This window comes from Rhinopithecus bieti, unplaced genomic scaffold (assembly GCF_001698545.2).
Source record: "Rhinopithecus bieti isolate Rb0 unplaced genomic scaffold, ASM169854v2 scaffold_23925, whole genome shotgun sequence".
In the NCBI taxonomy this organism is placed as follows: Eukaryota; Metazoa; Chordata; class Mammalia; order Primates; family Cercopithecidae; genus Rhinopithecus; species Rhinopithecus bieti.
In genome coordinates, this window is record NW_016811042.1 from 313,201 (window position 1) to 338,887 (window position 25,687).

General features: G+C 38.0%; 1 protein-coding gene and 1 long non-coding RNA gene across 2 annotated transcripts in view; one reads left to right on the plus strand and one right to left on the minus strand.

Moving 5' to 3' along the window:
- Positions 1–334: 334 nt before the first annotated feature.
- The window catches only part of RGS5 (regulator of G protein signaling 5), a 55,355-nt gene continuing 30,002 nt past the window's right edge, over positions 335–25,687 (minus strand). The window contains exons 2-5 of the mRNA XM_017893426.1: positions 21,141–21,251; positions 14,463–14,524; positions 5,928–6,094; positions 335–936 (exon numbers count right to left, since the gene is read on the minus strand). Of these exons, the coding sequence (XP_017748915.1) occupies positions 775–936; positions 5,928–6,094; positions 14,463–14,524; positions 21,141–21,251 (502 nt within the window). The 3' untranslated portion in view covers positions 335–774. The remainder of the gene's footprint in view (positions 937–5,927; positions 6,095–14,462; positions 14,525–21,140; positions 21,252–25,687) is intronic.
- LOC108543088 (uncharacterized) overlaps positions 14,227–25,687 on the plus strand; it is a 51,708-nt gene continuing 40,247 nt past the window's right edge. The window contains exons 1-2 of the long non-coding RNA XR_001889456.1: positions 14,227–14,393; positions 15,434–15,524. This is a non-coding gene — a long non-coding RNA (uncharacterized LOC108543088). The remainder of the gene's footprint in view (positions 14,394–15,433; positions 15,525–25,687) is intronic.

The window sequence follows — 25,687 nt, forward strand, 5'->3', positions numbered from 1 at the left end:
AAGTATTGAAATCTATGTGGGCAAAAAGAGTAAGCAACATCCCCTGGGATTTTTCCATGTGGATATCGTTGAGCAAAGCTGCTGTGGGAAGGAATGTAGATTAATGGGAAATGCAGGGTTATTATGGAGGAAATAACTCACAGGATGATTTCATAGCCTGGCTAGATTACTACTTGATTAACTCCTGATAAAACTCAGAGCGCACAAAGCAAGGCAGAGAATCCTTTTCCATCAGGGCATGGATTCTTTTCTGGGCCATGTCAAAGCTGCTCAGGGAAGGTTCCACCAGATTCTTCATTGTGATGTCCTTAGTGAAGTGGTCAATATTCACCTNGATCTCCCTGGATCAGAACTGAAACAAGTGAGATCAATTAAGCTCCTTTGAAATAGGTCTGTCCACACTTATATTCTGTTTTAGACCAATTTAGGTGGAAATCTATTACCTAAACCCACATTCATTGATATCATATTCTTGTCTTATATTTCTTTGCCTTAGGCAGGATTTGTCTGTGATTCTGACTGGTCTGACTACAAACTGAAGATATCTTAATTAATAACAGGGCAGGAAGAATTGAGTGGGGAAACAAGGCCTTTGGACGGTAGATAAGTATCGAAATCTATGTGGGCAAAAAGAGTAAGCAACATCCCCTGGGATTTTTCCATGTGGATATCATTGAGCAAAGCTGCTGTGGGAAGATATGTAGATTAATGGGAAATGCAGGGTTATTATGGAGGAAATAACTCACAGGATGATTTCATAGCCTGGTTAGATTACTACTTGATTAACTCCTGATAAAACTCAGAGCGCACAAAGCGAGGCAGAGAATCCTTTTCCATCAGGGCATGGATTCTTTTCTGGGCCATGTCAAAGCTGCTCAGGGAAGGTTCCACCAGGTTCTTCATTGTGATGTCCTTAGTGAAGTGGTCAATATTCACCTGTGGGCCAGGAAACAGGGTCACTACATAAGCCTAGGTTATAGAATTTGATGAGGCATGAAGAGGGAGTTAGAATTTCTTGTCAATAAAACATAGGAGGGGAGGAAAGTCATTAAAAAGTGAGACATGTCACTTCTCACTTTATAGGCAATGGATTAAGACAGTTGATGTTCCAACAGATGCATCCAAACCGGTATTAGACACCCACCAGGTGTCAGACCTCCCATAGAAGCTAACACACACATTACTTATTTAATCCTTGACGACAATCTTGAGAATGATTCTTCCGCTTTATAGAAAAAAATATGTATATGCAGAAGGTTAAGTGGCTTCCCCAAGATCACAGAACTGATATGTGTATTTGAATCTAGAGAATCAGAATTTGAATCCAGGTATCCTGGTGCCTTTTTCTTTTCTTTTCTTTTCTTTTCTTCTTTTTTCAGATACAGTCTAGCTCTGTCACTCAGGTTGGAGTGCAGTGGTGCCATCTTGGCTCACTGCAACCCCTGCTTTCCGGGTTCAAGTGATTTTCCTGCCAGAGCCTCCCGAGTAGCTGGGATTACAGGCATGTGCCGCCACACTGGGTTAATTTTTGTATTTTTGGTAGAGACAGGGTTTTGCCACGTTGGCCAGGCTGGTCTCGAACTTCTGACCTCAGGTGATCTGCCTGCCTCGGCCTCCCAAAGTGCTGGGATTACAGGTGTGAACCACTGCATCTGGCCCTGGTGCCTAATTTTAAAATTCTAACACAATATTGGGTTTCACATCTAGTGGAAGAATTCTGACTGGGGATCCAGGACCTTTTTCATGGCTCCAGAAGAACAAGAACATTTGTTTTTTCCAAAAACAAACCAGGAAACAGTCATTCTGACAGAATAATAATGAAAACAGCTAAGAGCAATTAACATTTATTGAGTGCTCGGTCTGTGCCAGGCACTTTGCAAGGATGAACTCATTTACTCCTACAACTCTATGAGGTATAATAGATGCTGTCATCTACATTTTACAGTTGAGGAAACAGATGAACAGAAATGTTACATGATTTACTCAAGGTTCATTAATGGTAGAGAGAAGATTCAGAAACCCAGTGATGTGGCTCTAGTAGACTCCAGCACTGGGATGATCTGTGGCTTACATGTCCTGAGTGCAGGGCCTGTACATTGCAACCATACTAGGGTCTATGTGAATGGCTCCTCTGGAGTTGTGCAAGGTACAGTCTGTTTGAACTTGGCTAACTATGAGTTTAAAGGAATCTTTATACTCCATGTTGTACGATTTAATGATTCTTAAGGATTTTGAGTGTAAAAGAGACAGAAATAGAATCCAAATCAGCCTATGGTTGTGAATTGAAACGTTGATAAAGGTTTTGGGTCTCTCCTAGGCTGTTAGAGGTTCTTGGTACTGAATAGAGTTCTTTGGGCTCAGAGAATTATGAAGCAGCTATTAGTTAGAGTTGGAGACAAAATGCATGATTCCCTGAGGAGCCAGGTCAGAACAGACAGCAGGAATGAACTGCGCTTCAAAGTCCAGGATGAAGGGCGTTGAGCTACAGTAAGGTTTTCCAGAGGTGAAAGGGGTCAGTGTACTTTATGCAAGCCTGGTGGAAGATCAGACTGTCAGAATTGGGATCAGCGTCAGAGCTGATGAAGTCCAATGTCTGCCTTTAAATGTGAAGACCTCAAAGAGCTCAGATTACATGCCCACAAACAGCTAGTGAGAATTAGAGGTGAGACCATAACATAGATTTCTCTGTTCTCAGTCTATTATTCTTCCCGCCACACTGAAAGCAATGCTTCTTCCTTCTCTTATATTAAATATATATCTGTATTGAGCTGAGTAAACAGGCTTATTCCAAATGATTGAGTTTCTAAAAATTATAAAAGTACCTCCTAATCTTATTTTTTAAAGGAGTGATGCATTTTAAACCCTCTAGGACATAGTATCCACCAGCAAATAGCAGCTATTTCTCTTGTTATTTTTATGTGCTTAAGCCTTCTTTAATGAGTCATTCTGATACATATTTATCTGTTTAGTTATCCAGAAAAAATATTATTTCATTAATTTGAAATACAGTCAAATGATAATTTGCAATGTATAAATTATCTACTTATTGACCTCCACTTGTTTAAATTTAGTTCCAATTCTTACCATTGTATCTCTCAGTCAGTGTCTTGTATTAAAGAGTTGAGGTGAGTATTCAGAGAAACAAAACTCAGATTACTATTTGCCTGGGTAATCTAGGTCTTATATAGGTCAATTTCACCAAAATTAAATAGTAAATATTTACGTCAAAATACAAAATTTGGAGAATTTTTTAAGTAATAAAAGCTATGATTTAACATACTTCAGGTGCACATACATATATACAAGATGTTAACAGTTAGAAGAACTGAGGATTAGAGAGCTATAGCTAGAGACTTGCCCAAAGTCCCACATCTAAGAATGTCTGAAGTTGGATATTTTCATGCTTTCATCTCAAAAATATTTCTTGAATGCTTTTCATGTGCTAGGAGTAGGATTCGCATTCTCTCTAATGCCCAGCTCAGGATCATTATTCTACATAATCCTGGGATGCCTGTATTTGGGGTCTAATGTATACTATTATACCCTTGCATAAGCATAGATCATTTAGAATGAAGGGCAAGGCTATTTTAATTATAGTCTTGCCACTAGTCACCACAATTTATTTGTCCCTGTAACTCAGCGAGCCATGGTATTATTTATTTTAAAATTATATTTTAGATTAATGTCTCATATTTTCATAATAACCAATAATGTTTTCCCAGAGCTCAGAGTAACTAACAATTATCTGAGTGGGGTTTCTACCATTTGTAGGTATTTCGGCAAATTCTAGAATTCTGTGAAGAGGAAGTCAAGTGATAGGAAGGTAAGTTGGAGAATCCTTTGAAATGGGAAAATGCATGTCTAATTTAATATCAAATTAATCTTCTTGTCAGTATATACAGAGAAATAACATGCTGACAGAAGAAAGGATGGCCCAGCACAAATGATAACAGAAGTAGGGCAGAGCTAACATATATGCTTAGGGTGGAGGTTGAGGCGAAGAAGGGGTGATCTGGAGAGAATTTCAAGATCAATATCCACATCAAAGCTAAATCTAGTTGCTTTCTAGGACCTTTTCATTTTCATGGCTTTGACCCACAGTACTCTACATTCGCATACTCCTAACCTCCAACCCGGTGTCAAGGAGGAAGCCCATCTACTAGTACCAAGGTACATAATTTGTCCATCCACTCAAACACATTTAGGGTAACTCATAACTAAAGAAATACATATCTAATGGTGGAACTCCAGGAATCTAGAGTGTCTGCGGTAGAAAAGGGATATTTGGGAGTTTTTTTCTCTCAAACATCTAAAGTAGATTGCTGCCTACTCACAAGGCTTGCCCAGATCACCTCTGTGCTTGACTCCAAACCTTGATGAAACATTTAATTTCCTGACTGGATTAAAAGAAGCAAGTGAAATTAGAGCAACCTGACCAAACTCTGATGAACAGGGCTTGCTGTGGCCATCCTGAATTCCACAATAGGCTTTCAATGTGGTTTTATAAATAACAAAGAAAAAAGCAGATCAACTTCCCCAAAGTTCCTTTGAAATCAACAAAAATCTGGGCTTTAGTAGTCAGTCAGTGGTATATTGGCTTTCAACATCTCTAGCACCGCTTTCTTGTTATATTTTGATTTTCGTGAGTAAATGTACCATTGTCCCAACTACAGTTTAAATGGCAAAGTCCAAGTGGGAAAATAAAGGACAAAGAAGAGTAGAGAGGGCAAAAAAAAGAGAGGCTTTTAAAGGAAAGAATAGGAATGGGAAAAGAAAGAGGAACAAAGAAAAGTTGTAGAAATACTCATTAAGCATTGATGAGTTCAGACACTGGGATACTGGTTGATATCGTTTGGCTCTGTGTCCCCACCCAAATCTCACCTTAAATCGTAATAATTCCCACATGTCAAGGGCAGGACCAGGTTGCAGTAATTGAATCATGGGGGTAGTTTCCCTTACACTATTCTTGTGATAGTGAGTGAGTTCTCACGAGAGCTGATGGTTTTATAAGGGGCTTGCCCCTTCGCTCCACTCTTATCCTGTCTCCTGCCACCCTGTTAAGTGGTGCCTTCTATCTTGATCGTAAGCTTCCTGAGACCTCCCCAGCCATGCAGAACTGTGAGTCAATTAAACCTCTTTCCTTTATAACTTCCCAAATCTTAGGTATTTCTTCATAGCAGTGTGAGAAAAGAATAATACACTGGATGAATATCATGGAATGCTTGGGACCAGAAATGTTTCAGATCTTGAATTTTTTTGAGATTTTGAAATATTTGCATATACATAATGAGATAAGATATCTTAATATGAGACCCAAGTCTAAACACAAAGTTCATTTATGTGTCATATATACCTATAAATATAATGTGAAGGTAATTTTATGTAATATTTTTAATAATTTTGTGCATGAAAAAAGTTGGCTGTATTTTGACTGAGACCTATCACATGAGGTCAGTGGAATTTTCCACTTGTGACATCATGGTGCCGAAAAAGTTTCAAACTTTGAGGCATTTTGGATTTTGAATTTTCAGATCAGAGATGTTCAACCTGTATAAATTTTTATACCCACTATTTAATTTAATCCTGACAACATCTCCATAAAGTAGTCTCCATTATTCTTATTTTCACAAAGGAAGAAATGAGACTCAACAACTCATGCAAGATTTCACATTGGTATGATCCCCATTGGAGGTTACATGCTAGTGAGGTGAGACCTGTAAAACTAGAAAGCGGTCTGAACAGGATTCATGTTCATATATACTTGACCATATTGCTCTGCCTTTGTACTCAGTGGGTGCTTAATAAGGTGGCTGACTCACAAATAGGACTAGCCTTTGGCTCCCAACGGGAGGTCTGTGTCTCAGATGTAAATCCTTCCTGAGAGCTAATGAGCTGCCCTTAATTGACCCACCTACCCACAGACCAACCTCTTTAGGAGCCTCCGTTTGGATGAATTCTTCATATATTTGCTTTGCCTTCTCAGCCATCTTGGCAGGGGACTTGATCTTCTTGTAATCCTCACAGGCAATCCAGAACTCAAGGTTTTCCTCACTGAATTCAGACTTCAGGAAACTTTTGAAACTGGCAAGTCCATCTAGAAAGAAAAAAAAGTCAGTTGGAGAAATGTATTAATTTACTTAACAAATGGCATACTCTTCTATATAGCCTAGTCTTACTTAACATTTTTTTGTCATTTACGTAAGAATCTTACAAATGTTAACTCATTGAATCTTCCTTAAAAACCTAAGAGGCAGGTGCTATCAATATCCCATTCCCTAAATGAGGTCAGAAAGATCAAATGACTTTCCCATTAATAACCAGCTGCTACGTGGCAGAGCCAGAATTAAAATCCAGGGAAGTCTGACTCAAGAGTTCGTGCATTTATCCATTATTCTAAGCTACTTCTCAAGAGGTGCATAATTCAGCTTCTTGGAAAAGAAACTGTCCAATAATGACTGCCTGCTATCTACTGCACTTGGACTGGGAGAAAAATACAAGGCCAACACAAATGTTATATCCGCGAGAGAAAGGGAAAGGGCTTACCAATACTATTCTATGCACAAAGTTTTAGCTCATTCATGTCTAGCTTCCTTTACTCCTTCATTCGAATGCAGAAGGAATGAGACAGAGATGGAAGATAGAAGCAGAGAACACAGAGCTCAAACCCTGCTCATCATGCAGAGCCGTATGGAACTCTAGAACTAGATAGATTTACCACATTGTCTTTCCAAACAATCAAATGCAATGTCTATTTAAGTGACGAATGTTTACCTATTTACGTATCAAGGAACACTATTAACACTAATGCCATTCTGGATACTTAACAAACTACCAAGGAGAAAATAATACATTTAAAACTTGGCTTGTCTATATAAGTAATGTAAAATGTTAAGTATCAACATGAACTACTTACAATTCTTTATTTTCTCTTTGTACAGATAATTTTTGTTTAACTATTATGTTCCAAGCACTATGATAAGTCACCATGATAAGTAAAATAGACACGGTTCGTGTCCTAATAGAGATTATAGATTCTGGAAAAAGTAGAAAGTAAATGAAGAAACAGAAGAAACATTTACACAATGAAAGGAAACCTGTATGAAAGGTAGTAACAGAGTCACAGGAGAGTCCTGACTTTATTTTAGGCTAAGGGAAAGCAAGGAAGTAACATTCAATTTGAGACCCAAAGGATGAATGGGAAAGGGCCAGATGAAATTACCCCATGTAGTATACTTACCATGTCCATCAATTATACATCAGGTTTTTTTAACATGTTGAACTTAATATGATTATAGCTATTATGATTCTGTTTCTGGTGTACAATTGCTCATGTAGGATAAACTTTAGTTTATAATTTAAAACTATATCTATATATAATATATAGATATTATAGTCCATATAGATATAGCCTATTATATATAGGTATAGTTTTTAGTTGTAAACTAAAACTATAAGACTAAAATTATAGAATTATAAAACTATGTATATGTAAGGATTCTTGGGCCTGATCCAATATTTTCCTTCTCCTTAATGCTGAATATATATGTATATTATTCAGCATATATTACACACACACACACATATAAATATATATATATACACACACACCAAAATTCTAAACAATGTATAGCTATAGGGAGAGAATTCGTGTTCATTTAATATCTAAGAAAAGTAAAGATTTCAAATGAGAGAGAAAAACTCTAATTTTCCAGAGGCTGTGTCAAAATCACAGACCTACCCTCAGTAACACGTTTCGAATGTCACTTTGCCCCCCCAGGGCAGAAGGCAGGATTATTGTCACCAGTACTTCAGGGTCTGGTTTTCTCTAATTTGCCCCCACCTGGAGACACTTCTGCAATACATTAGTTGTGCTTAGGGATCATATTTACATTCTGAATTCATTTCCTTTGGCCTAATTTCCATTTATTCTTTTTCCCTATTCTTTTTATAGGCTCTAAATTTGTATTTATTAGTCATTGCCAATACATTGATTTCACTCAAGCATAAAATGTATGCAATGATAAAAACAAAGACACTATATATAGTTTTCCATTTTCAATTTACCTCCTGTATAATTTTACTGTTCTCATACCCTTCACAGTACCCTGAAACCATACCCAATTTTAAAGAAAAGAAATGGCTAGGATGATCATTAACTTGTATTAGGGTCACCATCGATTTCAGGATCCAAACAAGATACTTTGCAATTTGATCCCTTCTTCCTGTACTTACCTTAAATACATTTTAATCGATTAACAATAAAATATATCTAGGAGCAATGGTAGGTATGAAAACAATTTTCAACACTTGTGAAAAGAAGGGAAAAGAAAAAAAAAAAGAAAAAAACACAATTTTTTCTAGAAACTTGGCCTGAAGAATTACTTTAAAACCATTTGATAACCTGTAACTGGATAAAATCAGGTGTATTTTCTCTCTCTTCTAATATTTCCTACTACATTTCCAGCACTATTTGTCTTAACTTAGTGACACGAGAGTTAACGTAAGTGCTAAAAGAAAAATATAAGACTTGTTTCTCTCTCTGTCGTGGTTAAAATGTCCATTGTTTCTTAAACAAAAGGTGTCAGATAGTCTCTGTTAAAATGAAAACATTCTCAGGCACGTTTTAGCTTCCAGGAAATGAAGTCTTAGGAGTTCCCACACAATAAGGTCTAAGATGGTGGAGGCAAAAATAATTCCACAGACTAACTCTGTGACAAATTTATTCTCATTAGCCCTATATCCTCACAACCTATCTCTGAATCACCCATTCTGCATCTTTGGAAAGCGTAGAGACAAAATCTCAGTCCTCCCAAACATTCTTATTTGTGACCCAGGGATGTATGTCGGGATTCCGCAGAAATGTTCACATTTACTGTCTTTCCAGGGAATAAGCTTGCAAAATAACTTTCCCGTGCAGCAAGTCCATTTCCTGGATACTAATTTCATAACTTTCATTAAATTCCACAATATTCTTTTAACCTTTTTGTTCATGTATGACTCATAAAATAGCTTTACATTGCATTGGTCTGCAAGATGTGTAAAGCTATTCCTTCTCTAAATCTGTGCCCCTGGCTTTTGGGCACTCTCTAGAGGGTCCCTCTAAAGCCACCCCTGAGACACCTTCTCCTCTTTAGCCCCTGGTTGTCTGTCAGTTAGTTCCTTAGCCATTCTCTCTGTTTAGTTCCTATCACCCCTGCAGACATCCTATTGGGTCAGAGTCAAACACAATCCAGGCCAAATATCTCTATTCTGCAAAGAACACCCATTTCTTCTTTGCCCTACCACCATTCCTCTACCCACTCTAGTAAAGCCTCAGCACACCTCCCCGACAGATCACCACATTCTTCCCTGCTGAGCCTGCACGGAACCTCTCAACCCACCTCTCCAGGCATCCACTATCTAGAAAGCCAATGAAACCCACATGATTATCTGGTCTTAGGGAAACACTCCGGGTTGTAATCTACATTACAATTCCAGAGTTTGCCCTAATGAATGGTGTCACTTTTGACATCCATGTAAACTAGCAGCCAGCCCTACCTAAGAACAAGATGAAAATACCTATAAAATCCCTTTGAAAATTAAAGGAGTATTAGACAAATCCAAGTCAGTTTGCTATAAAGGAAAAAAAAATAAAAACTAGATTAATGCAAATCTCTTCAAGCAGGGAGGATAAAAATGAAGTCATTGATAGTTGATAAGCACCATTTCTAGCTTATTGGTTCAAAATTATATTACTGCAATAACTTGAGCAAGTCATCAAATCTCTCTGAGACTCTGTTGCATCATCTGTGAAATGGAGATACTAATGCAACCTATCTGATGGGGTTGTGCTAAGAAATAAATGATTCATATAAAGTTCTTACATGGTACCTGACATAATTATCATTATGTAGCTCAATACATGTTGGCGTTCATTATCGTTATTCATTACAAATTTAAAATTAATATTTTAATTAATTAAAAGCCCAACTCCAATGTTGCCTCATCTGTGAGGTAGTCTTTACCTACTACCATTGACTTGCTCTTGAGGATTTTTATCATTATGAGAGAAGCAGTCACTTTCTGTTCCTTTGTTGGGATTGTTTGCTTCTATATCTTTTCCATGAGGCTGTTCATTCTTCGAGTTCAAGGTTTGAGTTTCACCTGTTTGCTCCTCTTTTGCATCCCACCTCCCAGTCTAAATCTGCACACCTAACATTTAATAGAGGCTCCCACAGAAATAAGACACATTCAGGGAAGCATTTCCTTCCAAGTGACGGAGTCAAACAGCATTAACTTTCAAAAAAGTAATTTACGGATTTTGCTGTTATTATAGCATTTTATTTCATGGGCAAGTTGCCTAATCCCCCTTAATCTCAATTTCATTTTCTGAAAACTAGGGATTGTGATGGCACTCAAATCCTAAAATTATTGCAATCATTAAATTAACTAACATATGCAAAGTGCTTAGAACAGTGCTTGGCACATGATGAATAATAAGTGTTAGCTATTGCTTTTATTATTATAATTATTATTTTCAAGGAAATTATGGTTGCCCATGAGGAAGATAATGACAAAAATGAGCCAGAAACGAGAAGGAAGAAAACCAAAGAGAAAGAAGCAAAAGGGTAGTGCAAAGATAGAAACATAAAGATGTGTCTGGATCCAGGCTCCTTCAATTCCCATGGACAAATAAATCGCAAGGGCATCTCAGGGAGATGCTCTGACCTTCTGGAACTCCTCGAGAAGGGAGATTCACATAAAATCTTTGCTGCTTTTGGCTTGTTTCATTCTTCTCTGCTCTTAAAAATGGTTATGTGGGGAACTATTAAATGTCACTGTCTTATTTAAACTCCCATGTGCAATCTATTTTTGTGTTTGAAGAACAACACACTGTTTATACGCCCCATGTGCCTATGAAATGAAAACAGATGGTGCCACCTAAAGAATTGAAGGCAAAATATGTAGGAAGTTGATGTACTTTCAGAACACACTCACATATACTGGATGATTAAAATTTACTTAAAAAATGAAGGAAAGTGAGAAGAATCTTGTTAGAAGAGATTGAGTAGCAACTTAACTGTCTTATAATTTTTAGAAGCTTGATACCAATTAACTTCATTTTCACTCAATAAAAATTAAGAAAGATGTGAAAATAAGGAATTCTTGGGGAACTATTTAACATATCAACGGTGAAAGTCAATATCCTACATTAACATCACAATGCCAAATTTCCCTTATAAATTGACAAAGATGCTACTACTCCTCAAGGTTAAATGGTTTAAATTTATCAAATCAAATATGCAAAAACAGATTGTGAAGTGGTTTGTCTTTATTTGTTTTTAGAGCAACAGGGTCTCTCTCTGTGGCCCAGGCTAGAGTGCAGTGGTATGATCCTGGGCTCAAGCCGTCTTCCTGTCTCACACCTGGCTAATTTTCTTTTTTCTTTTCTTTTCTTTTCTTTTCTTTTCTTTTCTTTTCTTTTCTTTTCTTTCTTTTCTTCTATTCTTTTCTTTTCCTTTCTTTTCTTTTGAGATGGGGTCTTTTATGTTGCCCAAACTGGTCTCAAACTCCTGGCTTCAAGCAATCCTCCTGCTGCAGCCTTCAAAAGTGCTGGGATTACAGGTATGAGCCACTGCACTTGGCCCCAGTTGTGAAGTTTTAGATACATATATGTCCCAAATGTGTCTTTCTTCATTACCTGTTTTGCATCAGCCACAGCTAATGTTGGGTAATTTCTGATTATAGACTACTAGTTTTTGTGGATTCAAATAAGAACTTCCCATAAGAACTGATTTGTCGGTTTGGCTTACAGTTATTCATGGTATTCTATAGCTGGTTTCTGGGAAAATAGGTCAAATATTGTCTCTTCAGGTCAGTGATGTTGGAGTAGAATTATCTGGGCATGTCTGGCATTCCACTGGTTCTTCTCTAGGAACAGCCAGACAGAGAGAAGCAAAGGGCAAAGACAGAGCGGCAAGAGAGACACAGAAAAAGACAAGTCATTGGGAGAAGCAGAGGCAGATAAAGAAGAAGAGAGCAATAGAGTGACGATAAGAGAACTAGAGAGGGGAGAGACTGTCTAACTTACTGACGGCTTCGCCTCCCAGAGGGCATGGTTTGCCTTTGTTTCTGTGAGGTCTCCATACCATAACACTTATTTTTTAGTTGGGCTACTTTGAATGGATTAGTGTCCCTTTCAAGGAAAGCATTGATTAGAATACTTATAAATGCTTTCCTATTTGTTGCTTTAGGGAAATTAATTGCCCAGGTCTTAAAAATATTAATTACTTAAGAAAATAATTACGTGGAACTTATGTATAAACACACAGGCAAACACACAAAAGAATACATACACATACATACTACATACACATATACACACATATAATTTTAAAATGCATATAGAAATTAAATGAAATATTGTAACATATATATACACACACACACACACACACACATACATGTGTATACACACACACATACCTGAACACACACAGGTGTATGTATATTTTCCCCTCTGAGAAGTAGAAAATATTACTGTGAGGCTCTCGGGCCTCAATCTCACACCATGGTAACCATCTGTTTGCAAGCTGAAAATCTTCAGTCCTTCAACAAACACTAACTTCCTCTAGCTTAACTCTCTTTAACTCTATCTAACCCTAGCTGTCTTATTCCAGTAGCTCTCTGTCTCCTAAAAGCCTGACATATATAGACATGTGGCCCTAAGGATTTAGTGTGACTGAAAAGGATTGTATACGGGCACATAAATATTTATTATTCTCCTTAATGGTTTTGAAAACATGAAAATAGTTCTGCTGACTCTCAGGTTTTTTGACAATAGCAATAAATACCTGTGCTCAGAGTACTAGTATTCATAATTTATCAATAGGTCAACTGTCAATCTGCTATTGGCCCAGAAACCACTGGGGCAAGATAATAAGTCCATTAATAAACATAAATATTATTCTACTAGTTGACCTCATGGAATTTCTAGGTCCAAGAAGCAAAATGAATTAGTTCATTCACTTATTCACTACATAAATATTCACCAAACCTCTTATGTGTGTCAGGGCAGGGTACTTTGTTTAGCAAAAGAAAAAAAGAGAGAGAATCAGAAATGAATAAGCTAGAGAAAGTTCCAAATTAGAGACTGTGGTGTTCTGTCTCCAAAAATAAAAGATTAATTCTATTGCAGGTAAGCAGAAAAGCTTATGACACCAAAAGCAAGACATAAGGAATGTTCATGTACAATTCAACATACATTCTTTGTCATCTATTCTGTGCCCATTAATCATAATGGTCTTGTGAAAAATATTTTGTAAATCCTTATTTTTGCAAAGCATGTAACAAAGTTCTATATTCCATTCTTGTTATAAAGATGGAGAAATATAGGTGGGGTATTTTAAATTGACTCATACTTTTAGAGTGAATTATTCAACAAATATTTGTTTTCCCTATACTATATATTTCCTGTTGTGAAACTATCTACATGAAAAAGACTAACTCTTGCCCATTGGTGAGTTTATAACCTATCATAGAAGGGAGCCAACTATGAACAGAACACAAAGCAACAAGTATTAAGTGGCATAAAAGATGTGCAGACAAATGACTTTGGAAGTTCAGAGGGTGGATAAATCGTTCTGGATGGTCAAGGAACACTAGGCATTTCTTATTTGAATTATCTATTATAGGAGGGGGAGAATTTGAAGAGAGAGAGATATGAGTAAAAGATATTCCAGTCAAGGGGACTATATGGAGAAATCCTGTATGGAACAGAGAACTGTTCAATTTGCCTACAGACCAGCCATATAGTTGTGGTGATCTTGAACATCAGAAATTTGAACTTGATACTGTAAGTCATGGGAATCAGTAAGGATTTTGGATTGGGGAAAGGCACCTAGTTCTTATTGATGCACTGGTATTAGCTTGGAAAAGAGTCTGCACTGATCACTACCTTTGTCATTTCTTGAATGAAGATGTAAGAAGCGTGGTGCCAGAAGAGGAAACTGAGGCTGGGGGAGATAACAACCCATGTCAGGTCACAAGAGCAGTATGATAGTTTGAACTAGGATGACTTGAACTCATGACTTGTTAGCGATCTTTACGCTGCTATATCTGATCTTTATTAATTTATTATGAAGCTAAGTCAGAAAACTGTAGTTTCTCTATTTTACTGATGAGAATGTTGAGGAGGTCAAGCCACGTGTTCCGGCTCACGCAAGTAAGCAGGACAGATGGGAACACAATTGCAATCATGAGTCTTCAGAACACCTTATGTTCACATTCCCCCGTAGTGTCGCAGACCCTCCTTTTCTTGTGAACTGGATAATCATATACCCGCAGCCCCCTTCCCTTATTGATACCACCTTCAAAAATTGAAGAAGTGTCAAAATTGGGGAAGAAGAACACAGGTAACACAAAAGTGTTTTTTGTTTCTGTCCCTAACCTGACCTTTATTTAAAAAAACAATGGAAACTTACAGTTGTTCTGCAGGAGTTTGTCCAGGGAATCACGCCACTGCAGGGCCTCGTCCAGCGAGGGTCTACATCAATTACAAGGAGAGAAAAGGGGTATGGCATAAGTAGGCATTGAAGCACATGTACCAGCAGTAACTACTTCCTGTTTCTCTTAGATGGAAATGACATGACTGCTGGTCTATCCTCAGGATAAGGAAGTTTGAGTTATTTTCTCTCTAACAATTGGGTTTGATGAGCTGGGTTTGCTTTCATACATCTTTATTGCATATCTTCATCTTTTTTGAACATTTTGGTTAGGTCTTTCCCTTTTTAAAAGTAGAGTTTGTTTGACATTAAGTTGTGTCTTGATATTCTTTTTTTTAAAATATATTCTCTCTTTTTTTCTTTTTTTTTTCTTTCTATTTTGATTCATTCCTATTTTCTCCTTCTGGTTTTCCTGAATTGATATTCTTATATATCCCATGAAAGTTGTTCCAATTGTGGTCTTTTTTCCAAATATAACTTCATGAAATCTAGTTGTCCCATTACAGAGATTGAACTCCTGTTTTCTGCCTCATCAATACTTCATGTTAACCACCTAACTGAATCAGCAGCGGGCATTGGGGTTCCACATCCACATCCCAAAGCCGTCTAATTAAGGCTAGTGGAAGATACGAGTGTATAACACTTTCCTTACGTTGGGATTGTGATCATAGCAAATTTACATGTAAAAAAACGTAGGTGCATTTTTCTTACCCACTTAGAACAGGATCAGACTTTTTAAAAAAGATTTGCTCTGTCTAATTAAGAAAAAAAAAAAGAGTTGTTAATATATCCTGAATTGAAATGTTACACACAAATGCTCGAGATGCTGACTCAAAAGGAGAAGGTTATAGCCAACATATAATTTCTCCTTAGGCTGTTTCTATTTTAACATTTATGTATGCAGAAACCCTGCAGCTATTTCATCTCAACCACCAATTTTTCTCTCACAGCAGGATGTGTCAAGTGGAGCTGGTATTGTCTGGGAAAAATGGCTGACTGCACACTCTTCGGCTCACCTGGCTCGAACTCTTGCATTATGACGTGAATTCTTCGTTGTCAAATCAAAACAGACTGACAAAGCATTTACTAGAATAGTAAGGCCAATTCAGGTGTTTTTCCTAAACTGGAATTTCCTTAGTTCTTAATTTGTTTATCAACTGGCCAGGCAATCAAAAAAAATTCCTGCTTCAGGTTTTTATACAATGATATTTTGGGGCGGGTTAATTATTCAGATTAGTAGCTTTGGTTGAAATGACAGTTGCTTGTTCTACTTTTCATTTTGCTGTCCCAGGTGCAGAATCAGCCTCACTTTATTTATGTAAGGAGTCCAAGACGGCAGTAGGTTTGGGCTAAAGTATTATGAATAATCCCTTTACTTCTCTATTCCTCATTGCAGAACATGCATAGGTTTTGAGTCCTGATTATATGATTTTTCATAAAATTTTATGTGTTCAATATTTGCAAGTTAAACTTGCCAAATTGAGGGTAACAAACCTTGTGAAATAATCTTGGGTGGTTTCTGTTTTCCTGGCTAGAAACACAGGCATCGTAGATGGAAAATATACTAATGCCTCAGAAATGTATTTCTGACACATGAGCTACCCATCCCTCTTCCCATTTCCTCTGGCTAGTATAAAGGATCACAAGAAGAAAAGAAAATGTCAGGAACAGGGTAATTATAAGTATGTCTCTATAGCATTCTTGTTCATTTGATTTCTAACCAGAAAAGGACCTGTCTACTAGAGGTCAATAACTCACCTTGGCTCTTTTATATTACTGCAGGTGGAGAACTGTTTTATGTGCATATTATTTCATACCTACATGTTTAGCACAAGGTCTTACACATCTTACATTCTTCACTATAGTAGGTTCAATGTTTTGCACATAATAGACACTCACCAAGTCCCTATTCATTGTTCACAGAAGCGGCAGGACATTAAATTATTAGACAAAAGAAAGTAGCTCAGAGCAAGAGGAAGGCTGGTTTACTCACAGGATCTCCTGATTTTATAAATATTCTCATTAAATGAAATCACTTTCCCACCCCACTTTTCCTCTGGTTAGTATAGAGGAGCAAAGGAAGAAGAAATGACATGAGCAGGTGCACCAAACTTAAGCATGTTATCCAATCTGATTTGTCCCAAATGGTCTTGTTGGAACCAGGCTAATGGTCAATAACAGCAGCACATCACAGCCAAGATTAAATTCCTGAAAAGGAAATGCGCAGAGCCTGCTTAGGGGTGAAATTGGTTCAAATTGATTTAAGGGCACAGTCAAGTAGGACACATCCCCCACAGCATGAAGCCCAGTGTTTTGATTACCAGCCTAGGAGTTAACAGAGGTTCATCCTGTCCTTATTCTCAGAATTTGCGAGTCCTCATTAGGTCTGACTTCATTGGAAACAAGATAGATGCAGATCTAAATGGCCAATAAATGTCCTGGTTTGCAAGGTCATAGCTGACCACAGAGAATGGGTATGGAGTTTCTATGTGTGGGAGTGTGGGGGAGAGAGAGGAAGCTATTTCAAATGAAACTCAAAATAAACATTTATAGAGATGATTAACCACATGTTTTGTAATGCCTAGTGTAAATGCCACCTGGCCCAGGAAGTGGCCATCTCTGCTGGAGGCACTGTCTCTCTTTTTGCTCTACTCTTACTGCTTTTACTCACTGAATCTCTCACATGGCAATGAAAGGGTATAGGTTGTCATGCACAGAGAACTTTTCCCATTCCACCCTATCCCATGGTGTATCGATCCACTTTGCAATAAATGTGTGTCAGATTAATAAGTAAATGAATGACGGTTTTGTCCTGAGTTAGCCTGGTTTATGAAAGCCACAAATAACACCAAACTCAGATTTTAATGACCAGTCCCAAGAACCATTATTACTGCTATTGGCAATGCTGGCACTTACTAGCTATAACCTCAAGTGCCTGTGGTGGGTTTTTTGTTTGTTTTGGTTTTCATTTTGTTTTGATTTTAATCTGTGCAGTGCCTGGCACATACTTAAATGTCTTAAAAATGTTCTTACATATTGATGCTCTTAACAAGGAAAAGAAAATTCAAGTATTTTTACTGTGAATTAGATGTCCCCTCTCCCTTCCTGCCTGACAGTGCAGTCTGCTCACGACCAGGTTCAAGTTTATGAGCATGGATTGAGCCCTTACCTGATAACCAGTGGTGACCTGGGCACCATGGTTGGGCATACAGACTTAAGAACAAGTAAAACATGTCATTTTTTGACATCCATATGCAGGCCTGAAATTGTGCATAGGTCCTTAGTCTTCACAACCAGGCTCACTCTAACCAGGTGAGCGTACGCAGGACAGCTTTCTGTAACTGTTTTCCACTAGCACAGGCTAGGTACTGTTTATGTGCGGAGGTCATTCTTTAGTATAAAATGATCACTACAACAATAAACCAGAAAAAGGGGTTAAAAATCGCTGACATAGGCAGGGGAAAGGGAGACATTTATAATATAAAGTAAACTACATGAATATCTATATCAGCTCCTAACATTTTACAATTGATGATATTGTAAGCCATGATAACAGTTATCACAAACTAAACCTATGTGGTTGATTAATGTTGTCTATTGTTTCTTGGGAGGACCTACAGCGGAGCCTTAAGGAATGCTCACATCCAGAGGGTGAGCAACAGTGGGAGCACTTAGAGAAAGAGAAGGCAGGAGGGGAATGCAGGACTAGAAGTCAAAGAAGAGAGTTTTAAGAGTAGGTCAACTGGGCTGGGTGCAGTGGCTCACGCCTGGAATCCCAGCACTTTGGGAGGCTGAGGCGGGTGGATCACCTGAGGTCGGGAGTTCGAGACCGGCCTGACCAACATGGAGAAACCCGTCTCTGCTAAAAAATACAAAATTAGCCGGGCGTGGTGGCGCATGTCTGTAATCCCAGCTACTCGGAAGGCTGAGGCAGGAGAATCGCTTGAACCCGGGAGGCAGAGGTTGCAGTGAGCCGAGATCGTGCCATTGCACTCCAGCCTGGGTGAAATAGCAAACTCCATCTCAAAAAAAAAAAAAAGAGTAGGTCAACTGGTGAGCCATCAAATGCTGCAGACAAGTCACAGATGGGGCCTTAGTTCGGGTGAGGTAGTAAGGTTGAAGCTGGATAATAAGGAGATACAGAAAAGACTGAAAGCCATGAGTACAGACTTCTCTTTCTACAGTTAGCCAATAAAAGTAAGAGGAAGGTAGAGAAGCAGAAAGAGAGAAAGGCGGGGAGAGAATTTTTCAGCATGGGACATGGGCACCTGTTTGTTCCTAAGGGAAGAGGGTCCACAGAGCAAAAGGGCAACTAAAACTGCAAAAAGGGGAACAGAGCTGTGTTTAGGGGGTAGGAATATAAGCACTGATTTCTGTTTTTCTCAATGGTCCATTTTTTAAAAAAAATGAGAATTCAAAACTACATGTTAAAAAATAGAAAATGCTTTTAAAAAACGGATTATTACTGATGTCAGTAACCCAAGAATTATGAGAGGGGTTAAAAATACCTCCAATCAGGCCGGGCGCTGGTGGTCCAAGCCTGTAATCCAGCACTTTGGGAGGTCTGAGACGGGCGGATCACGAGGTCAGCAAGAGAGATCGAGACCATCCTGGCTAACATGGTAAACCCCGTCTCCTACTAAAAATATACAAAAAACTAGCCGGGGAGGTGGCGGCGCCGTAGCCAAGCTACTCGGAGGGCTGAGGGCAGGAGAATGGCATGACCCTGGAGCAGAGCTTGCATGAGCCGAGATTTGCGCCACTGCACTCCAGCCTGGGGCGACAGAGCCAGACTTCCGCCTCAAAAAAAAAAAAAAAAAAAAAAAAAAAATACCTCCAATCAAGAGAAGAATTATTTTCCCCTCTGAAAGAAGAACTGTGATTAAAAATACAGAGAAATTTTAAAGTGAGAGAAGAGATAGAGAGATGGAGCTTATGCGGAACACAGTATTTCCTGTCAGATAAATGGCATAGAAAGTTTGCCAAACATGAGGAGGTGGGATGGGGTTTACGGATCAGAAAAGAGTGGGAAACGTTTTTTATTGGTCACTGTTGAAAATGTAATAGACACAGAATTATTCTCTAGGGAGATGAAGGAATTTTTCCAAAACAATTTAGGCTTCTGGAGGAAGAAAGAGGATGAAAGACAAGAGAAGTAAATAATCCAATAAATGGTCAGCCCCAGGGTTTCTTCCAAAACAGCTTCTCTCTGAATCCCTTTTAACCCCAACAGTTTAAGGGTCTATGTGAATGTTAAAGTAGAGATTTAAAGCAGGAAATGTAGAACTCTATTTTCTTAAAGTTAATTCCAACAGATCAATAAATTGTCATATTGTTTACTTCAAAATAGATGTTTTGATCTGTTGCTGCTACGAAATGTGGTTCTTATTCTCCACTACCGCTTGGTGCCTGCTGCTCCACACTGAATTACCTTCTCCTTTTCAAATGCAGAAAACTCAATTATGCCTCACTTCCTGTTTAGAATCACTTTGAAGTAATAAAAAAATGGAAAAGATTTAAAAAAGAAAAGAATAATTCATATCTTTATCTCCCAATCAATCCAGCTATATTAAGTTGAGGTCATTTGGACAAAGGACAGGCTGACCAATTTACACAAATACTCCATTTAAAAAGAGAAATGGAGGTTAAAGGGACTAATATATTTTTACCACACTTCTGTGATATCCTCAAAGCTCTAACATAACAGTGAAGGAATTTGAATGCCTTGGCCTTTTCTTCTTCCCATTTTCCTTTCTTGATGTTCCTGGGTATCTCTGTTTTAACGGGAAGATGGAGTGTATCTGTCTAGGTAGCGACAGCCTCTGCAGCTAGCAGGGATGATAAGGAACAATGGGAATGCTGGGAGTCATGTTCCTGAGTTAAAACAGGGCCAATGCACACCGTAAGACCTGGATTCACTGCCATAACATCACGACTCTTTAGAAGTAATAGTTCCCTAGGATGCCTGAATTGACAGGAGGATTATGTAGGGAGAGGAGAATGGGGATGAGGGAGGACTGCAGAAATTCAATCAAGAATACGAATTTATGAATTGGGGAAAATACCTGGTGTACATTAAATAGAAATAGCTAGTCAAGTGTTCGTTCTTCACTTAAGTAACAGACTTTGTTCCTCTGTTGGACCTTGAGGGGCACTATCTTGGAGAAGAAAGGATAAGGCTGAAATTGTCTGCCTTGTCCTTAGTATCTTCCTGAGGGCAATGTTCTCACATCCTCCTGCTGAGGAAGCAGCTTTAGATAGTTCATCAGCACGTAAGCATCCAGGGCTCATAATTAACTGGATCAGGAGTGGTTACCAAGGCAGTAAATGAGCAGGTATTTTTACCACACTGCAGTAGTGGCTGGTATCATTTTATAAGTATGGTCTGTCTGTTTTATAAGTATGTCTGTCTCTCAAAAATAAGGCAGAGTCTTATCTTTTATTTTTTAAGTATTCTGCCTGTATTCAATAAGATGCTCCAGACATGAGACAGTTAAGAAAAAAAAAGAGCTTCTTTGCAAACCAATCCTCTGAGGGCTCTTAAGATCCTTAATGAGTAATTGAAGGAGGTAATTCTACAGATGAGGAATGGTGCTAAACACTTGAAAAATAGCCATCCTCTGGAGGAAATAAGCGGAATCCATATTCATGACTCACTTATGGGTCTTGGCTGGTTTCTCCGGCTTCTCATTGTAGGGAATGACAATGTCACCAACTGAGTCTGGCTTCTGGAGGAGAATTCCCAACTTGATCTTAATCTCCTTGGCCCTGAAAGAAGAGACACAAGGGGAAATGAGGACACCACATGTGCATACAGATTTTAAAAAAAGATTTCTTCCTGTGTCAGAGAAACAAAAATGAACAAAATCCCATTTCACTTGTATTTTCTTGTGGCAGAAAGAATACTAATGCAGAAATTAGAATACGTAAGTTCTAATAAATAGCATTTACCAAGCTCTTAGTATGTCCTTCATTAATTTGCACTACATTTTAATCCTCATTATTGCTTTACATGTGTTCTCTCATTTTATGTCTGCAGATACTATAGTATTATTTCCATTTCGCAGATGAGGTCACCGAATGAAAGGAGTTTAAATAACTTAAGATAACCAGCCAGTATTTGGTGGAGACAGATGTGAGCCCAAGCTGTCTGATGCTAGAGCTCCCAGGTAGAACTCCTCATGCATTGCCTGCTAGTCTTCTGAGGGCTCTGGTCCTCATTATTATTAGATATATGACATTTGGAAAAAATGATCACTTTTTACTGCCAGACTTCAGTTCCCTCATCTGTAAAATAATGAAGTTATCCATCATTTTAGATGGTTTTTGAGCCATTTCTGGCTATAAGATTAAATAATTCTACTTGATTATTTATTTCTCTATAAAATTTTTGTTTTCGACTCCTTATCCATTGTTCCCTATGGCTGTCTATCTTATGTGCACTGAGCCTTGATAAATGAGTACTAATTGCCAAACGACAAACTATAGCAGAATTTACTACTTCTTTGTATCTTCAGTATTTTAGTGAGTAGATATGGTCAGAATTCTGTGTACTCCTCCATCACAGGATGCAACTATTTTCATGCTCAGTTTTAAAACTAACCTAATCTATCCATCACTTTATCATAATTCTAAACTAGAAAAGCACCAGGCAAATATTAAATATTAATCCATAGGACAAGCTGTTGAATATTGGGAGACCCAAAAAGCTACCCTTTCCCGGTCACCTTAGCACTTGCTTACCTATGCTTTTAAGAGATGCTTCATCATATTGCATTATGGTCATTGACTTACATTTCTATTTCTCAACTTGGATATGAGAACTTTTTGATGGTAGGAATTTAGTCTTAAATACCTTTTAACCCCTGTGCCTAGCACAATGCTTGGCAACATAGTAAACATTTAAAAATATTTGCCAAAGTGAACTAAAAACATCTGGATTTTGTTCCTTACAAATCTGCTAACATTTACCTCTCAGTCAATGCTAATCATAACCAAAGTCTTAAAAAGATGTGGTGAAGTTCACATGGTGGCCAAATAAGATTTTACTACTGTATACATACTTTCCTCATTTGTTCACAGGGATTGTTCACTTCCTGATTTACTCATTGGTCATGTTTACTGTGTCGGGCAGTCTGCAGTAATTATACAAACACCATTAGGTTTGCTCCTTGCTTTCAAGGTACTTTTAGCCTGGAGAGGTCTTAGATGTGGAAACAGTCACAAACAGTTGCTTAAAGACAGACTGTCCAGAAAGCAGCAGGGCTCTGGCGGAGGAGCACAAGTGTCCACAAGGGCAAATCAGGGGGAACTTCTCAGAGGAGGCAAAGGAGGCAAAAGAGGAAGCAGTGATGAGGCAATTTAAGTAAATGCCTAAGATTCGCAGTTATGGATATTGGGAAGAAAAATGTAAGGAGACCTACTGTAGTAACTTATAAAAACCCCACAAATGCCTAATGATCATAACATATTTTCCTTTAGGCTAGTAAATAAGGTTTTGAAAACTATGTTTTAGATGTAGTCATCTCTACAGTGTCATTTCCTTTTCATTTCATTCTGCTTTCATTCTTTCCCTAAGACCCTCTCACTGACTAAAGCCAACTCAGGTCCCACAGTACCTCAGATCAAGCTCAGCATGACATCAGGGTAAAAACTGGGACTGTTCTGCTGAGGGAGCTTATATAACATTGTGATTTAGATTAAGTGTTGCTTTAATTCCAGGCGTCGCAAATTACTTAAATTATCTAATGTTTAGTTCTTTTGCTTAGAAATTGGGACTGATAAAATAGTATATCCTAAGACTTTTTGAGATGATTAAATACACGAATGCATATGAGTCACTTAGCACAGCATTTGGCATAGAACACGGCTTCTTCAAAGTTAGTTCTAACTACACATTTTTCCAACCCACCACCCATGTTCCCCAGCTTCGAACATTACATTGAAACATACAAAAAATTTCCTGCAAGTTACTAAGGAGTTACTACACCCACAACCTTCTATATTCTACCTCTGGGGACAAGAATTGCCAATTTTATATTTATCTGAAAAATGAAGAAAACATTAAGTGGGGAGGAGAAATGCATGCAATATTTTTGGCTGCCCTCTGCTGGCTAATGTGCAGTATTACAGTCAGAGATGCAAGGTGCGCTAGGACACAGTATCCCGCCCAGTCCGTGAAAAACTTCAGCCATAATCCATGTCCTCCTGGCTCCATAGGTCCCTCCCTTCCTGTACATCTGTGGAATGCATGCTGCAACTCTTTGCAGTTTCAACCTTGACCCAATAGTCCACTCACCAATATTTAGATGACAATGATGTAATGAAAGTCTCTCATGTTTAGGTTTCTGTTCGGTTGGTCCTTTTGATTTTAACTTTATTCCCCCTCTCAACTTTGGTTCCTTTTTTTTTCTATCTCTTGCTCTATTTGAACTTTTTGCTTTTGTAAAAGGCAGAAACATATTTGTGTTTGATTTCCTGATGCAAGAATAATAGTTGGAGATTAAGGGATAATTAGAACAAAGAAATTGAATGTATGTAAAAGAATTATTAGTTACTTAATTCATTGATTCCTTACTGATTTACTCATTGGTCATGTTTACTGTGTCCGGCAGTATGCAGTAAATATACAAACACCATTAAGTTTGTTCCTTGCTTTCAAGGTGCTTTTAACCTGGAGAGGTCTTACATGTGGAAACAATCACAAACAGGTGCTTAAAGACAGACTGTCCAGAAAGCAGCAGAGCTCTGGTGGAGGAGCACTAGTGTCCACAAGGGCAAATCAGGGGGAACTTCTCAGAGGAGGCAAAGGTGGAACTAGAGAATGAGTAGCAGTCAGTCAGTTGGGCTAGAAAAGAATGAGCTTTCCAGACAGAAGGGTGGGTGCGTGTTATTTGAAGGGATGTAAAAGGGTGAAACGTGAGAGAGCAGAAAGCCAATTAAATGAACTTACTCTGTCTCCCTTCTAGATAGAGGGATGGATGTTGGAGGGACCTCTATACAGTACATAGCTTGCAGCAAAGTTGGTATGAAAACAAACAAGAGATAAAACTATAGAAAGGTGCCTTTCAAAGACTCTGTATGTAAAGAAGTGGCATCCTATCATATGAACTCAATGTATCTCACATTTTCTTTTACTATTTCAGGATGCACCTTCTGTGAAAACACCATTTATAAATGGTAGTTACATGCTCAAGACATGCCACAAAATCCTTTTAAAACCAGGATGAATCAGAGCCCTACTACTATTTTATCTGTATCACTGCTTAAATAGAGTTTTTTTGTGGAATGATCTAGAAATCAACTATCATTTACAACATTGCCTAGAGAAAATCATATTCCATTTCCTCAGAGCAGACAAACATACCAGAACATCAGGTTACTCTTTTCCTCATATTTGCCCTGGAGATGTAAGGGAGAAAAGATATTCAGTGCTTTGGAAAACACTTCTTTCTATGGCTTCAATGTCTGGCTTGGTATAGGCTCAAGTACAGAGCATTACAAAGTTAAGAGTATTTAAGTTGTGAAGTCCATTAAATTTAATTAAGAGTTCGTTATTCAGGGAATGAATAGCATTATTGCATTTCTGCTCATACGACAGTAAAGTTTAAAGGCCGAGGAGTTGACAAATGCTGAAGTTCAAACCACTTTAAACATTGCACTTTTTTCACAAGACTAAGTAATGTTAGATTTGTTTCTCTCCTCAAGAATTCCTGGAATATTATTTCATCCCCCCTTTCCCTTTCCTCCCTACCATAGACTCACAAACATATGAAAATGAAGCAAACCAAATGAAAAATTCAAACAAAACAATAGCGCCAGCCTACCAAACTATTTTCCCTTCATAGATAAACTTGAATGTATCTGACATTAACTTAACATCAAAAACAACACTACCCAGAGAAGATAATTTTCTAACTTGTTTACAATTTCATGCTCGGTCTCGGGCTCTATTTGACTGCACCCTAGACATTTTTTCCTGGCCACATTACGTTAATGCTAGTTAACAAGAAGCTATTTTTATCTCCTCTCATCTCTCCTCCTCCTGTTATTCTTTTGTTTTACAAAGAAAACTTGTTTTGAAATAAAATCAATTGAAAATGCTTGAGTAAAAGTTTAATTAAAGGCTCAGAGGAAGATAATTCTTTGTCTAGATGACTCACACTAGTGATTTCAAACTGAAAATGATTTGAATAATTCTGGGG